General features: G+C 41.8%; 1 protein-coding gene across 2 annotated transcripts; it reads right to left on the bottom strand.

Annotated features, from left to right (window-relative positions):
• Positions 1-288: 288 nt before the first annotated feature.
• On the bottom strand, positions 289-16,997 carry zdhhc1 (zDHHC palmitoyltransferase 1). Of its 2 annotated transcripts, XM_088939173.1 has the most exons (12): positions 16,854-16,997; positions 16,264-16,535; positions 14,592-14,810; positions 13,788-13,963; positions 12,948-13,049; positions 12,184-12,308; positions 11,647-11,802; positions 10,427-10,548; positions 7,454-7,539; positions 4,793-4,907; positions 4,203-4,308; positions 289-3,956 (listed from the first exon to the last, which is right to left on the bottom strand). In XM_088939173.1, exons 3-12 carry the CDS (start codon positions 14,808-14,810, stop codon positions 3,424-3,426), a joined length of 1,740 nt encoding a protein of 579 aa, XP_088795299.1. In that variant the 5' UTR covers positions 16,264-16,535; positions 16,854-16,997; the 3' UTR covers positions 289-3,423. The 2 variants fall into 2 exon arrangements, with proteins under 2 accessions (XP_088795299.1, XP_088795300.1); XM_088939174.1 differs by lacking the exon at positions 16,854-16,997 and having other exon boundaries at positions 12,184-12,293; positions 16,264-16,397.
• Between the last annotated feature and the right edge of the window lie 533 nt (positions 16,998-17,530).

Below are 17,530 nucleotides of genomic sequence, written 5' to 3'. Positions count from 1 at the left end.
ATGTGTATCAGTGGGCCTGTTATGTAAACTCACTGCACTGAGCACTTCAGCTCATGAAAACTCACTGAAGGAGTCCTCTTCCTCCTCCTACCACACAGTCACTGAATGGCCTGGCAGAACTAGCAGTACTATAATTATTTACTCAGAGGTACACAAATCAGGTACATAACTAGAAAGGTATTGACCGAATATGCTCCCTTGACTAGAAACACATGTGCATTGGTAATATTAAAGCTTTTTGTTCGGAAAGTTGGAGATAATGTCATGAAGGACTGAAGGCGACAAACATACAAATACAAATTTATTTTGTTGTTAACATTTTGTGAGGATTACACTGTAAATACAAAAATATTTACATTAACATTTCATAGTGCAAATATAGTATAAAGTAAATTACATAACTGAAACCTAAAACTTAAGTCTTTGAGATTACGAAACATGTTACTCGTACTGAAGTTCCCTAGAGCCTCTAAGAAGAGATGTCAGGGTCACAGCCTGCCTGGGCAGACAGGAACAACACAATGCCCTCGACTGGACGGACAGGAGATTACAGGGAATGAGCAGAGAGGCCCAGCTACACACCACCGAAATTCTATTGACCCTAGTTTACTAAGGACATGATAAACATAGTAACCCAAGAAAGCTCTCTTCAGATCTCCACAGCTTCCTTGCTTGCTTCAATAGTAAAAAAAATGAAAACCTTTATGCTACAGTATTTTAAGTCATTTAAATAGCTTATTTGTACTTTAAATATCTGTACAAATAGGTAGATAAAACAAAAAGTAGTGGTTTTGATAGGAATTTTTAAAATATTATCGATTATCGAAATATCCATTTAAAAGCCAACCAAGAACAACGTCTTAGTGTACCTGTTGTCTTGCCAACAGAGGACACACGCATCTCTGGAATATGTTTGCTTTTGCACACATATTCCTTGTAAGGATTTAAAATTTTATTTATACACCAGGGGCAAAAAAGCATATTTTAAGCTTTCTGATTTCATTCTTCACATCTTATTAAGACATTACATTTTAATGTTTAAATCATTAAACAATGGACCTATTCATAAAGGAGGCTGAATGCTTTGGAAAGAAAAGGTTCCTTTGTCTCCGGATCCTGTAAAAAGCAGGGTACCAGACATTACAAATATTCTGCTGTTTTGTATAAAAAAATCTTTAGTTACAAAATTCAGGTTAAAGTACAACAATATAAAATACAATTTCAGAATATTAAAATTATTTCCAACACGTGGCTTGCAGTGGTTAATGACTTCACATTTGGGTATTTAACAGATTGTTATAGACTCTCAACACACTGGTTATCGATAGCTGTTAAAATACCTTCCAAAGAGTCTGTAACAGCAGATCCTCCGTGCATCCTGACCTGAGGCTGTTATGATGTCCTGGTGTTTCTTTGCCATGGCAACGCACTGTGCTCCCATGATGCTAAGCAGTTCTGTTGCAGCCAGCCAGCACAACTGGGCAACACAGAGCCAAAAAGGACCCAAACAAAACAACTCATGTTAATAACAGACATCATTCCTTGATCTACCTTCAGCTCCTACAAGGAAGAAAACACCTTTAATGAAATAATGTACACATCCTGTTACTTTCACAGACTTCAGGCAAACTCCATGGCCTTCGCCACAAGATGAGATTAATATTTCTGGTTATTTATGGACAACTGTTATTTACTTGGATTTGGAGTTTGGATTTTGCTTATGCTCAGTTATGATAAACAATTCCATGAATCTTCATACTCTTTCTGTCATTAATATTGCTTTACTTGGAGAAATACAAATATACAGCAGTAAGAAACTACTTGGATTAAATCACAATTGGTTTTCTTTTGTTTTGATCTACAGTATAGCAAACATTTATATTGCCACACCTTTTTATACAGTGGTTAAATACATCCTCAGAAATGGTGTAACTACTGTATATAAAGGGGCACCTAATATCTTGACCAGGAACACAGGTTTACTCAAGTTTTATATGTGTTGTTCATCCAGCTGCTACTAGAAACCAAGTGAGACAATCTGTGACCAATTAAGAAACTAAGCAGTTAAGAACTTACGTTGGAACAAAGTACAAAGTATCTGGCCTTTTAGGGACTTTGTGCACATGGGCATCAGCACACACTTACAAATTAGACTTATCGAAAAACAAGCAAAAATGAAAATCCACTATGGTGTTGAACCATGCATGTATCTGCAACACTCAGATAACTTTCAATTTCAGGTCAGAATACAGAGCACACAGGTTTGTGTGAACTGAACAAGAGAGGTAGAAGTTTTACTACATTGCACAGCAAACTTTTCTAAGCCATGTTCAGTCTCTACGAACATGTCTCTATCTGGACTCTAGAATAGCTCTTCTCTGGACAGGAAACAGCCTTTGTCTCTCCTGGAGTGAGACAGGAACGCGTGCTAAGAGACAGGCAGAGGGCAATGTGTTACAAGAACAGAGGCAGCCTGCAAACACTGCAACCACGTGGACAAAGTTTTGACTAAACAGAAGAATGAGGCACCTGCCACTCTTTTAAATTAATTCCATCTGCTTGCATTATCAGTCCTGAACATTTCTCAGCTAGTATACATATATATTAACATGGAAAATCTAAAAACAAATAGGCATGTTTTCTCAATTATTTTAAATACTGAATTGAAGCTTCTAGTGCAATAGTTGTCACAGTAGTGAAAGAAGGATACTCCATAAACTGTCAATGAAACAGACCTGTTGAAACACCACTGACATGCCTTATCTGTCCAGAATAGCACACAGAACTGTGACGCGGTTGCACAAGACTAACTAAATAGGCTAAATATTAAAAAAACACTCCCTGGAAAAAAGTTATAGACACTAAAGGAGATATGTTGCTACACTAGAAGAGTAAAATAGTCAATTAGAAAAGTAAATTAAGGTTTAAGGTAATATTTTTAAATAAAGTTTGTATTGCATGGCATAATCTTTCCCAACCAATTAAAGTGTAAATTACTTCACACACATCAGGGTAGTGCCTTTATCAAAAGCCTTTGCACAGTATATAACCTTTGGCATTGAACTGGTAAAAATCAACAAAATAAAAATATATAATTAAAATATATGCTATTAAAAATATTGTCTTGATACAATGCTGCTCTGTGAGGTAACAAAAGGAAAAGAGTTAACGACAAAAGTCACTCAGATCATCACAGCAGGTGGCTGCAGTTCAGTCCTTCAGTAGAGAAGAAGAAGAGCTGTCAGTGAAGTCCACAGCAAAGTTCAGATCCTCATCTTCACAATTAACAACAGCACAATTAACTCATGTCTGCATAGGCTGCGGCAGTCTCACTGGACCTGGCGCTTCAGGTCCATGACATCACCAGCCTAGTGCAGGAATCCCCCAGAGGGCTGGCTGTTGCAGCCCCACTTACTCCTGCACTCAGCCTGCACTGCCTCGGGCCAGGGCTGCGTCTGTCCTGCTGCAGGCATCTCCAGGGCCCTCAGGGCCCTTCCTACTGTTCCGTTTGCGTTTCCCATGGGATGTGGGGGCCTCCACAGGGCCAGGGGGGACCCCGGGCTGACCGCTGCTCCTGCTCATGAAGACGCTGGGGGTGTGAGGCAAAAGCTCAAATCTTTGCTGAGTGAGGGGCCTCCTTGGCTCCCTCCTCTTGCTCCTGGGCTGTGGGGAGGGTGGCCTGGCGTGGGAACCGATGGTGGGCTGCAAGGTCTGCTGGGAGGAGGTGGCGCCAGGGTCACCACGGGAGCCGTAGCCAGCCATGGCAGCGCTGCCCAGCCTTGCCTGTGCCACAGGAATCTCCTCCAGAGACTCTGCAGAGTCAGAGTGATACTCAGCAGGAGGGCCGGCTGCCTGCACTGGGGCCAGCAGAGGCAGGGCAGCCCGCGGGGGAAAGGCTGGGAGTGGGAGTCGCTGGCTCAGGGAGGTAACCACAGTGGCGGCACCAACACAGGGCTCTACAGGAGAATAGGAGGGATACACACAACACAAGCTACTGGGATTCCATCGAACACTAGTTACACACTGGAATAAATCTCACACTCCACAGCAAAGCAACCAAGGGTTGCAGAGTTAACTGAAATACAAAAGTGTCATTCTGTGGAGGTTTAAGTAAAACCTAAAGAGGAATACACCACCCTTCATTAATGGCGATAATTGTGAGCATGCTGGCTGAGTGCCTTATTCACAATAAACAGTCTTACCGGGCTCCGACGGAGATCCGGCTGGGGCTCTTCCTGCACTGTTCTCCACAGATCTGTCACTGGCCAGTTCTACTGGGACTCTGTGCACTTTCTTCCTTGTCTTTTTCTAGGAAAAAAAAAAGAGAAATAATATACAATTCAATTATTTCTAAAAATCAATGTAATCATATTTTATATTTCATTGTCAAAGAACACATTTTCTTTTTATTGCACAATAAAGGCTTTGAACAACAAACATTTTCAAATACCTCCCTGGAGGAATTACAACGTGGCTGGATTTGCAACATTCAAGAGGTGACGAAATGCAGAATAAAAGAATATTTGAATACCTATTCCTTATCTAACAGTGGGCCTGTGGTTTCAGTTAATTAACACTTCGAAACTAGGCTCATGCAATACTTGTATTTTTACCATACAGGCAAAAAATGTGCTGTTTGATCTGTCTCAAAGATGGAGAAAAAAGAACTGCAGTGGTCAATTTGTACCTCTTACTACCGACAAAAGAACACTTCCAATACAATCTCAAATTAAAGCTGAATTCTGGATTGTACAGCCTAGGAGCAACTGCTTGTGGTTTCTAGCCCTCTCACCTGAGAGCGTTTGTGAGAACAAGGGGGCTGCTGGTGCTCCACAGAGATGGTAGGAAGCAGGTCCTCCTCAGCCTTCCTGCTGGCCAAGGTCCTTACAACACCATTTCCATAAAACCTGGAGAGCCAAAGCCAAGTGACAGTCAGCAGAATATTAACAGGAAAAGACCGGCGAGAATACTTTTCGGAAGGAAGCCCAGTGCTTCTATATCCCAATCCCAGTCTTCAAATTCCAAAGAATAAAAAAATCCCTTTATGAGGATCCTGATCCAATCAGTAAGCAGGATCAGGAATTAGTTTCAGTATTTGGACTCGCATTACATAACAAGTAGCTAGAATAGCTGCCCTATTTTAGGTTTAACCTACTGTAGAGTCTCATACAAATGTGACTGTAAAAGCAGAATGGCTGTCTGTCTAATCGTTCTGGGGAGGGCAAGCACCCTCTTTCAGGACAGAGGCCTCCTGTCAACTCTGGGGCACTGTGCTGAGATAAGGACTCTTCTTTCTGGATACAAAAAACATTGTTCATAGGAACCTGTAAAACCAGTCCCTGTATAGGGACAGATGTGGACCCACAGTCAGGATAGCTTTACAATTCAAACTGTGAACACCTAATTTTTCACAGGGTTTTATGTTAGAAAGAAGTGCTGTATATTGTGTCCATACTGTACAAGACATTCAATTGTTTATACAGCACATGAATGGGCGGGTAGACTACAGAATTCTATTTCATTGAACAGCAATATTTTCCCAGCATGAGGATTCGAAAGCCTTCTTAATGCTTGCCTCCCAGTGTTGTAATGTAAACCCACTTAACAGCCAAACCAAACAGGGTAGTAAATCCCGGCTCTATTGCACTAGTCCAAGTGGGGCTCTACATTCTGGCCAGGTTTGTTCTGGCTGAGTTTCAACAGCTATTCCCTGGCTCTTTACACCTAAGACCACAGTTCAGTTGACTATGAATTTCAGAGCTTCTCACTCCAAGCTGACTGCGGCAAATGGGACTAAGAGTGAAGCTTCACTTTTATGATGAGCACAATACAGGCTGGACTGACTGGTCAATTATTCTCTGCATGCAGAGAAAGGACCACTAGTTACATACAGTATGTTTCACAAGCCCCAGAAAACAAACCAACCAAACATGAAGTGTGACACAGTGTGACAGAATGGGGTTTTCAAATACTTTGTACAATCTGCTTTTCTGCAAAAGATAACTTAAATTTCTGTATGGGTCTATTCTTCAATAATAGAAACAATAGTCTATTCTTGATGTCACGTGAAATGGTGCAGCCTCTATTCTTTAGTTGTGTTTTCGGGTCATGGGAAAAGAATTTGATTTTGCTTGCGCTGTTTTTGTAAAGAAAATGGTCACCAAGGCAACAAAGAAACTATTTTTAATCACTGTGAAAAAATAACTGTGAATGCTTAAGCATTACTGTTTACTACATTTTAATCAACTTGCTCAGACTAGTCTAGAGAGTGCAGTTCACTGAAGGACAGAAAGATTGTATTTGTGCTGAATTTACACACTGGGTTAAAAAACCATGTTACACCATGCATTACACTGTGCTTCCACCGTGAAAAGGTGTGGTTTAATGTTTTATTTAAGTTCCAAAATCCAAAATGGATTTGCAAAATTGAAATTAAATTACAATGCATTGAAATGCTTTGGAATTAGAGACAGCAGAAAAGCATCAGGGAGGACAGAAATCCTCTTTTTAGCTGTACATTGGATATGCTTCCCTTACTGTCCACATCACACTAGCTTTCTGTGCACTGGATTTAGGTTCCAAAGACTGTAGAACCAGTCTAATTTAGAGTACACTTTAAGAACCCGTAAAAAAAAATGGCAGGAAGTTAAAAATGTGGAACAACTGTCACTGCTTGGCCACAATTTATTTTCTAAAAAAAAACAAGAGTGCACCACTGATGCTCAGCTCACATCTAACCTTACACAAAGACCACATTCAATTTTCTAATGTTTATTTCTATTAATGAGTGACCGATTGTGATTATATATTCCTGCTACCCAAGAAAATTGGAACGTGTTTACATTCCCTGGCAGAGAAAGGCTTTAAAACATCCCTGAAACCTCTCCAACAAAAGGAGAATGCTTCTGCCCCATGTGTTGAAGTCAGGGAATCCAACATGGCTGGTCCAAATATCTTCCTTCTATCCTGCTCTCTCACTGTTGCAGCCCACTGCACTGCCTCTGGAAGACCTGTTGTGCTGGCTCTTCTGTGCGGTGCACTGGGTTAGGCTGTACACTGAGGGCCTCACTACATCCTGCCCTGCACTGGCACCCTGGCTGGCCCGGACACGCTGCCCTCTCTGAAACTACTATGACAGCTGGCCTCACCACTGGATGGCTCCCGCATGTCACACAGAGAGACCCTACAATTGCACATGAATAAAACAATCAAACAATCACAGGAAAGGACATGATTCCAAGATAGCCAGACACACTAATATTATTTCAGTCATTAGCTAAAGGAAAGAGGAAATATATTCTGCCAGTTACAAGCTTAGATAAACTAGACATTTTCATAGCCGTTTTCTCAGCTTATAAAGTTAGATAATTCAGCCATAAAATACTGCTTCTTCCCTACACTCAGAAAAATCTGACTTAGTGCAATCTACTCTAACTCAAGTGAAGTTGCTTACTCTTTTTCTGTGGATACCATGGTGGCTGGGTCTTCCACTTCAATCTCAGGATTTGTGTACCCCAATGTCCCTGAGTAAACAATGTCCTGGCAGAGAGAGAAGACAAACTTCAAATACAAACCTACAGCAGCATCTTTCTGCCTTTTGTGTCTTCCAGTGACACCATCACCATCAATAACAAGTGTCACACAATCAATAAAAAATAAACATAATGTCCCATATCTGCAGTAGCAAAGTGCATGAATAATGTGGAACACTCTGCTAACAAAATAAAAACAATTGTGACAGATGTGGTGAATGTAAAAGATTTAGAGTACTAATAATGTACTCTGTGTTTTAATAAATCATATTAAATATCAGTATATAAATTTAATATATCTATCATGTCAGTTTCATGATTTTGTTGTTAATACAATGCTTTTGTGAACGGGTAAAGCCGTGGACATGACAAGCACAGGTGGCTCTCCATGTGGTACCCTTTTCACATCGAAGGTCTTTCTGTCACAAACTGTTTCAGACAAAGCCCAACAGTGAGTTGCTACAGCAACAGGTAAGTTATTCAAGCACAACTTGCAGAAATGCAAACATGCCTGGATTCAGAAGGCAGAAAGAAGGGTAAACACTACATTAGCAATGACAACTCCCTGCATTGTCACACCTTCACACGTGATTCTGCTGAGCCTCACAGAATCATGGCCTCAGCATGCCAAAATAAACATGACAGCTGTTGAGGCCAACAGTGAGGTAATCGAAACAAACCCAAAAATTCCAACTCACTGATTCTCTTAATGGAGAATACAAGAACCTAAAGAGTCACGGCTTTAACCCAATAGATGCAAACTAGACCTGATTAATAATTTAGTTCAATGCATGTGAAGCAGAAGAAGTTGCCTTTTTACCTGCAGTATAAGTAGCACGGAGTAACTGAAAAGCTTATAGTATGTGTGTAGACTAGGTGCAAACAAGAGGACATAATTTTAAAATGTCATCATTTTGTGAAGTATACAAACTTCACAATATAAAGTAGCTATCTTTACACTAAATTCATTATCTGATGAAAAGGACAAGAGTGAATAACACTATACACAGAGCTATATATGACCTGACATGAATATTCTTTGAATTGTAGCTCCAGTGTCTGAAAACCTGTCCTTTGATAAAAGCTGAAGCTACCGGGACAGACACTCACTGGGGAAACCATGATGGCCAGGTCTTGGAAGTGGCCCGGCTCAGTAAGCCTACAAACCCCTGGCAAGGAAATTAGCTCATGGTGTTACTTAATTCTTCTTTTCTGCATTTACATTCAACAGCTCTGCTTTTGGTGCTTACTTGAAGTTTTCCTCAAACTGCTGTGCTTCCACAGAAATGCTTCAGGAAGACAGTTAATTAACTTCAGGTGCTAGAGCACTGAAGACCACAGGATCTCATTTCCAAGATCATAACCACAAAATCACCAGAGATTATACCAATCTAGTCATGAGTCTGTAAAAGCCTCTCAATCACTCGTCTCTGTTGGAGAGGCACCACACACTTTATACTCTCATTAAATTATTCACATAATATTTTGTACACTACTCAACAAAAATCTTCAGAAGAAAATCATTCAACAGTAATGCCGTTTATAGCCAGTGCAGAGAGGGGACACTTACGTCTGGCAGACTGTACAGTTGATTGTATAGTTTACTGTATTATTTATCCTAATTACTGACAGACTTACAGTCATTGCTGCTCCAACAAGATGCAGGCTATTCAATTTCACATTTATTTCAGTATAGCTCAAACTCAGCTCAGATTAATAAATCCGATCACTTTAATCTGTACTTGATTTTTCTTCAAGTCAGCTGTGATGAGCTGAAGAAAGCAGAGAAGATGACAACTGGCAGGATCACAAATGAAAAAACAGCAATGATATGAATTGTGTGAAGCTGTGGCTTGGAGGATTGGAGTGAAACTTGATCAGCAGAAAATAGTGACCTCTTTTCAACAGTAAGCTATTCTCAACATTTCAGAGAATCTCACATTTAAGAATAAAATGTGAAACAGTTTAGAAATTTTAATTGGGTCTATTCTGGATATAAATATTTTACTTTTATCTTTTTTATTCTATCTAGAGGAGCAGGAAGCTAAATATTTAACTTCAAAGGAGATGTGTTTGGAGGTAACAGTGCTTTCATCTTTAAAATAGATTGCAGTGATGTGGAGAAAGGGTTTTCAGACTGTAAGTATTATGTAGCTCACACACAGTAGAGCAGGAGGCTCAGTGGTGCTGCATGTTCTCCAGGTGAGAACCCTTCTTTCAGAAAGGGCTGCTTTATTACAGTTCGACTCAATCTCAAGGACCACAGCTAAATAATAAATGACATTACTGCATATTGCAGAAGTGATAACACTGAAGTCATTTAGGAATTGAACAAGGTCATCTGCAATATTATCATTGTCAGCATTAAAGAGGAACTGCAGTCCTAATTTCTCGGACCAGTTATTAAATCTTAGTAACAAAACAAATTAATTGACGTTAAGAAAAAAAATGTACAAATTTCAAAGTAAACACAAAATCATGTACTGAAAGTCCTGAAAGTTGCCATGTTGTAACAAACTCGCATTTGAGGTCCCACAAATTGTGACGAGATGTGGCCATTCCTGCTCACTATCCTCCGTAATGACTAATGTAATGTGATGTACAGTATGAGCAAACAAATACAGGTTGTGCTGCAGACATTTCACTGCAAAAAGGTTTTGACTTAACAAGTAGTATTTGTCAGCAAAACCCTTTCAGTCCAAAACTCTACCAGGACACAGTCATCTCTTAAAGCTACTTCTGTTCCCTATCTGAAACATAACAAGCCTGGTAAATTTGCATACTGGGGGAACGATGCCCTGTCACTACAGGAACACAGGGAGGTTCCGACCTGGTGCCGATAGTATTTTTGTTTTTATGATGCCTGGTTTCCACTCCGAGTGCCAGGCTCATACCTTGATTGGCTGCAGTTTTGGAGGCACAGAGTCCTGTCCCACTTGCTCTCTGTCCAAATCCCTGGTCTCCTGCCGATGACGCTGACGAACAATGTATTCGTATGTACTCAGCCTGTTCCACACTGTGCAGGAAAATAAATCATACAGATGTTCTCACTGCCTCTCCAACAAAATATCATGTCTACTTTAACACTTACTATCACCATAAAATTCTTACTTCACCTTAATGTTTTTATAAAATAATCCAATCAGGGTGCACCCCCAATCTGTTTATCATTTTCATTTGAAATATTAAGAGAGTTTTGAAGTAAAACACACTTATGGTAATTATTTTCTGCAGACCTTAAGTCTACATTGTATATAATGGCATAAAGATTTTGTTAAGCATTGTTAATAATGGGTAGCAAAGACAGTTCGCAAAAACAGCAAGAAGAGGGAGGGAGAGTGTTCCATCTCTGCTCCACAATCATTCATAGAGAAACAGACCTGTGATTCCTTTACTTACACACAGTCCCACATAAGGTGACAAGATGAGATGCCTAAATCTAAAACACTAAGAACATTTACAGATGACATGGGGCCATTCAGCTCCCTACTTTAATCTACCGTGCCACCCTGCACTCCCTCAGCAGTGTATAAGAAACCTAGAAAACACATTCTTCCAATTGCATCCATGGCTGGAAGAGAATTTCCTAGGATTCCACTGCAGTCAGAGAAAGGAAGTGTTATGATGGGCAAAGCATTTTTAATCCTCAAACTGTCTCTTATTGAAAACCTATTAATTTCATTGTTAACCTGCTTGTATGCTGCCACCCTGTGGACATGCTTTGCACTGTGGGTTCCTATCCTTCAACTTTAATTTAGCAACTCTCCACCATGTGGCCAGAGAGAATGTCTAGCTGACATTCATTACCCTGGGATAATTTGAGGAACCAGCAAATAAGACTTAATCGGGGGGAAAACATTTTTTGTATTTTTATTTCCACTTCCCAAACTATTATATAAATTATCTAGCATGGTGCAAAATCAAAATCATTTAAAGAAGAATGTTACAAGACTGGTTAACAACAGATTTTTAGAAACAATATCGTCAATACCTGATATTATCGGTAGTTATTTAAAGCTGACAGGGCAATGATACAAGACATTAAGAGTGTTGTGCAAACTGCGTGCACTATCAAGATCTGCTGGAGTATGCATATCTGCTGTGAGGCACTCACTCAGGTAGATATGAAAACAAAGCAGGTGTCCCAGCAGGACCACGGACAGCAGGCCCACAGCAATGGTGACGGCAGCCAGGGCAGGGATGGCAGGTCCTGCTGTCGATACAGGAGCCACGGGCAGAAACACGAACCACACCACGGACTCGTTCTGCACTGCAGGGCCGACACACAGCAGCACACAGCTGTCAGAGCACAGACTGGACTCCCTTTCACTAGGATACACAGAAACTACAGAGCTAGAAATATGTTTTCTCCCTTTTTATGAATATGTAATGTTCCACTTTCTGCTGCTTTTGGTATTCATTGTTTTCTTGTCTTTCACTATTGAAAATGATGAGAAATAAATGTAAAAATAAGAAAAAATGCTTAAAAAAGGAATTCATATCTACCCGGCTTTCTAAATAAATAATATCCATTTGACAGCCTGTGGGAAACAGCCCGTCTTTCATGTGTTTGTCAGAGATTCTCTTCTAGTTTCATTAACAACCTACCATGACCAAGAATAACTGAGGGCTGTCCATCACAAAAGCATACCTTGGAAATGTTTGTCAGAGCGAAGCTGCGAAGGGTCCAAGAAGAACTCAACAAACACATAAAAGGCAATAATGACAACCAGCGATATCCCCAGGAGGGCCGAGATTACACTGTTGAGGAAGAGCCTGAAATAAACATGTGCAGATGATGTAAATAAACATGTACAGGAGCAGTCTGGTAAAAGGGCTACTGAACACAAACTGGTGTCAGATTACATAAAAAATACAAGAAAAGGTTCTGCAAATGTAAACTTGGACAACAACTGGCGCCTTCCATATTTTTCCAAATAAATACCTTTGGTTATTGTTCAGAGGCCAATACCAAAAGACACTGTTGGATGAAATCAACAAACCAACAACAAGAGTGCAAGGACACTCTGCACACTGCCCAGCAGCCGCTGTGTGACCAGGGCCTTTCAGAGTAGAGGTCGGTCCGCAATCCTCCCAAGAAAGTCAGCCACTCCCTGGCTTAATGCAATTCTCCAGTGTCAGTATGCCAAACAGATGGGCTTTTTTTTCTAAAATGTGAGTTTTTGCAATATTTGAAACAGATGTTTTCAAATAGGATTATTAGAAAGACATCTAAATTAAGTGGAAAAATAACTCAGTAAATTCCTATAATTCTAATTCTCTGCAGTGCTTTATTAGCTGGATCTAAATTTGAATTGTTAAATTTCAGGCAGTGAAAAATGTAAGATGGGGCCTGTGAAGGAGTATTTCAAATAAAAGGTTCTTATTCAAACAGCGGTTGGGGGAGTTGTTTACCAGTAATTCCTGCTGCCCACACAGTTATTGAGCCATCGACAGTGGTGATCAAAACTGGCCACACATTTGTTACAGGCACTGCAATGCTTGGATTTTGGACTCCTGCAAAACAGGACACAGAAGAATATAGCAAGTCTGTGAACACACAGCTAGCCCAATAACAGGACAAGATGTAGTATGTAGTACCTCTCTGTCGACAAAAGTAGTATTAAACTGATATGTCACATGTTTCATCATTTCATCAATACATCACCATTTATTCTGACAAAGAAAAATAAAATTTAACCAAAACTAAGGTGAATTAACCCAGCTAGAAAGTTACATAACCTCCTCTCATTTGCAACCCTTATTCTTGTAACTCAAATTTCACTTTTTTCCCCCAAGTAGTAGCACTATAGATTACCTGAGGCTACATCTCTTTGGCAAAACTTAAACAACGTATGTGAAAACTAGGCTCTGTACAGTAAGCCGACTAAACAAGACACTCATTGTCCATTCAACCACTTCTTGAAAACTATATGGGAAGAAAAATAATAATTGTGCTATGTTATTGTCATGTGGCTCAGTATTCAATAACTTTTTCATATTACGGCATCACTTAAATCTTTTATTAATTACTGGTAATTTATCATTTTAACATAACAGCTCATTTTATTTGTATCTTGCATCCACGGTACTTTTTAACTATTAATTGTTCTATTTTCTGCAACCAGCATCTAATTATAATCAAATCAAATCACACAGCACAGAATAGGCACAAGGGAAAGAAGACCTAAGGAAATAAGATGGGGTCAAAACCTTGCACATGTAAACATAATACACCTGCATCCCTGTACTTACACGTCGACCTCGCAGAGGTAACAATGGCAGTTCTCGATGACGTGGGCATGCTTGCTGCGATCAAACACGGGCACTGGACCTCTGTAGCTCTTGGCACGAACGTTGCGATCAGCAGGGTCAATGGAGACAGCAGTCAGATGGACACACAGGTGGCAAACAAACATCACACTCGTACACTGGAAAACTACTGGTCAAGGATAGATACGCTAAAGGAGACCTTCCAGCTCCAAAGCTTCAATTCAACTTTTTAATTTTTTTTTTAGCAAATTGTGTATTTTAAATCCACCAAAATCAGTTATCTCTATGATCGCCTGAAGTTCTTCATCCTTCTACAGAGTGAAGACCTGCCAAAGCCATAGGACAGTATGACTGACTGCAAAACTCAGTCTAAAGCACCTGCTCTGGTGCCAACAACAGACTGGAAATCTGCTCCAGGACACTAAGGTCAGATTTCAACAGGTACTGGCAAACTGGGTGTGGATTTCAGTCCTGCTGCTTCCTATTATCTTTAGGGCTCCAGAAATGCAAAGAATTCCACAACGTTAATCTCAGTAAAACTCTATTTGTATGTCATGCTTTTCTTTTTATTCTGTTCTTCTAATGATGGCATAAAAGTTTTTAGTTTTCCTTGCTGCTGTGGTCTACCACTGTTCATCACCCTCAAGCACCATCCCGAGGGCAACAGGGTAGTAACTGCTCTCAGGTCCAGGGTATACAACAGCACCTTTTTCCTTACAAATCAACTTCCAGGTGCAGCAATGAACAGGACTGCTGACTGGGCTGGGCCCGGGTGGCGAAGGATACGATGTAGCCCGCTGGGATCCAGTGAGAGGGCAGCAGAGGGACGAAGACGCCAAAGCCGATGACGGCGAAGTACACATACAGCAGCCAGGCCAGCAGCTGGAAGGGGTGGGGGGGCCAGCTCCAGCCATTGGTGCGCGAGCACTGGGGCAGCTCGGGGCACGACGGCCCCCCCTCCTTCTCTGGGGCTGTGCGGTTGGGGTTCCTGTTGCAGACGTTCATCTGGAGAGGAGGAGCTCAAAGAGTCACCTTCTAATGTTACCAGTCTGATGTTGTGCTCTGGGTGGAGGTTATTTGCATTCATTTACTACATTATTTAAGAATTAAGATGGTTAATTTCAGAGTATAGATCTTGAGTACCTTTCAGCAAAAGTACTTTATAACTGTGAAATTGTAAAGCAGCAGGATTCAGAAATAAGTGGATTAAATTTTATTGCTGAGAGATTTTTTAAATTATTATTCTCTATGGCATATCTGTTTAGAGGCTGCTGTAAGGCAGGCGGACCCAGTAAAAGCAATGACAGCAGTTTCTTAATGATGAAAACTGGCAGTTCTGCCAGAGCAGCCTGAAGAACAGAGCGCATTTGGGTCCCAGGCCAATGGGCTGAAATCATTCAAATTGTTCAAAATGCATCCGTTTCTTGCTTTTGTCAAAATACACGGGCGTTTATAATTTCAATAATTTCTGTTAGAATCTGAATGATTGTCGCTATAAAACAGACACTGCATCACTGTGTACTGGGGTGTACAAACCGAAGAGAAGCCAAATTCTAGCATTTACTCAACTAAAACCTTGGATCACAAAAATAAAACTTCGATTTAATCGATTTACAGGAGTATAGCGGGGACCAGTCTCATTCCTAACCTGCAGACCACAGAACAGTATTGTAACGCTTACGGCCGTCAGGTACTGTGTAAGAGCCGGCGTACCAGAGCAGGTGACGTCACCGCCCTTCCCTATGATAGCAGGACTACAGCTACTGGGCTGGAGAGAGATCTCTCTTTAGCTCACGGGGCTAGGTCGCTGCAGAGAGACGCGGAAGTCCCGGGTTCGAGCCACCTATACTTTGGGCCGACCAGATGCGGCAAGGGCGCCCGCCGGAGCCCCCGTTGCGTTACATTGGTGTCAGAAGCGGGGTGGGATAGCCCTTCGCCGGGGACGGCGATTTAAGCGGGGGAGAGTGTAACGCTTACGGCCGTCAGGTACTGTGTAAGAGCCGGCGTACCAGAGCAGGTGACGTCACCGCCCTTCCCTATGATAGCAGGACTACAGCTACTGGGCTGGACAGAGATCTCTCTTTAGCTCACGGTGCTGGGTCGCTGCAGAGAGACGCGGAAGTCCCGGGTTCGAGCCTCAGTCGGGATGGGGCCGACCAGATGCGGCAAGGGCGCCCGCCTGAGCCCCCGTTGCGTTACAGTATTAATCTCTGGGTCCGGACGACACGAGTTCAGGTACCAGTCCACAATCCTCACTGCTTCTTCTGAACAGGGCCCTGTTACAACACACTATCGGACTTCGAATTGGTTTCTTGTAGAAAAACAAGGGTCTTGTATGCAACTCAAATTTGATTTCGTAGTAGTTTAAACAACAGTATTGGATTTACTGTACTCATGATTTTGCTCAACTACAGCGACACTGTGTTAATCAAAGATGGTTCTCGGCGCTGGGACTCACCGTCAGGGCGCACAGCGGGACGGCGGCGGACGGGGGTGGGAGCGCATCCCGGCCCACGACACCTCACGGCTCCTCATCAAGGCCTGACCCCCAAAACACCCCGCTTCTCCTCCTCCACTCGTCTTCTTAGCGGCCTTCGCGCATGGTTTACGACACCTTGCTGTGAAGTCCGACTCGGGATCCGCAGGAGAACAGGGCCGAGTGACGGGCTCTCACCATCCTACGTCGCTGTAGCTTTTTTTTTACAATCCCACCATTGCACGCTGTTCTCACTAAGGAAAATAAATCTCAGTTTATCCTGACGCACCCTGCTGGCTACATCTAAAAGGGGAAGGGCTCACCCTTGTTATTGAAGATCACACTGTACGCATGAAATGTCACAGAGCCGGAGCTGGCCCGGACTGCGGGGTGTCACTCGCTGTCTGCACGGTATTAAGTGAATAAAAGCACATACCTAAGTAAATGCTTCCCCGTTGCACTAAAAAGCTATAGCATTGCCGTCCTGTTCGTTTTAGCAGTTACTTCTGAACGTTAAGACAATACCCCCCGAAATCCCTCTGGCTGCGTAGTCTCCGGTTTCCCAGTCTCACCCTCGGTGATCTCGACTGATGTGCAGACGTGGACTTTTTATTCAGACGACCGTTTCCATCGGCAGGGCCGTCATAATGGCCCACAACAGCCCTCCATCTCCGTTTTCTCCGTATGAACTCCTCCAGCCTCCACCACCCCGTCTCCCGGGAAACGCGTCTTCAATAGTGCAGCGTCACGATATCTATGGTAACATGTCCATTTCAAAAGGAAAGAGCTACAGTATATCTGTGCTGATGCTGCGGATCAGCTGCTACGGAAAAGCCTAGAGGCCAAACTTAGGAAAAAGAGGAGAGCAGGAATAGTTACTAGAAGCGGTAGCATTAATTTGATGGATTGGTGGGCTGAGTTTATTTTCCCTTAGTTAGATAAGTCTGTAAACAATCTATATACAGTAATTCAATTCAATTCAATTTATTTTATTTTTATAAAGGGCCTTTCACAACAAGGTTGCCCCAAGGCACTTAACAAAGCAAGTGACCATACATGTTGTGAATACAGAACGGAAAGACCAGAAGACAAAGGAGGAGAGGAACCAAAAAGTCCTTAGTAAGGAGAAAAAAAAACTCTAGGGGTCCAAGGTCAACTGGCTGCCCAAACCCTTTGGGTATGCTAACATTATACAATGAAAAAATGAATAAAGGTATTAGTCCATCCATCATGTCTTCTGGAAATGAAT

This window comes from Atractosteus spatula, chromosome 21, assembly GCF_055471065.1.
Source record: "Atractosteus spatula isolate fAtrSpa1 chromosome 21, fAtrSpa1.hap1, whole genome shotgun sequence".
In the NCBI taxonomy this organism is placed as follows: domain Eukaryota; kingdom Metazoa; phylum Chordata; class Actinopteri; order Semionotiformes; family Lepisosteidae; genus Atractosteus; species Atractosteus spatula.
The sequence above is the reverse complement of the archived record's forward strand: the minus strand, read 5'-3'. Positions and strand labels throughout refer to the sequence as shown.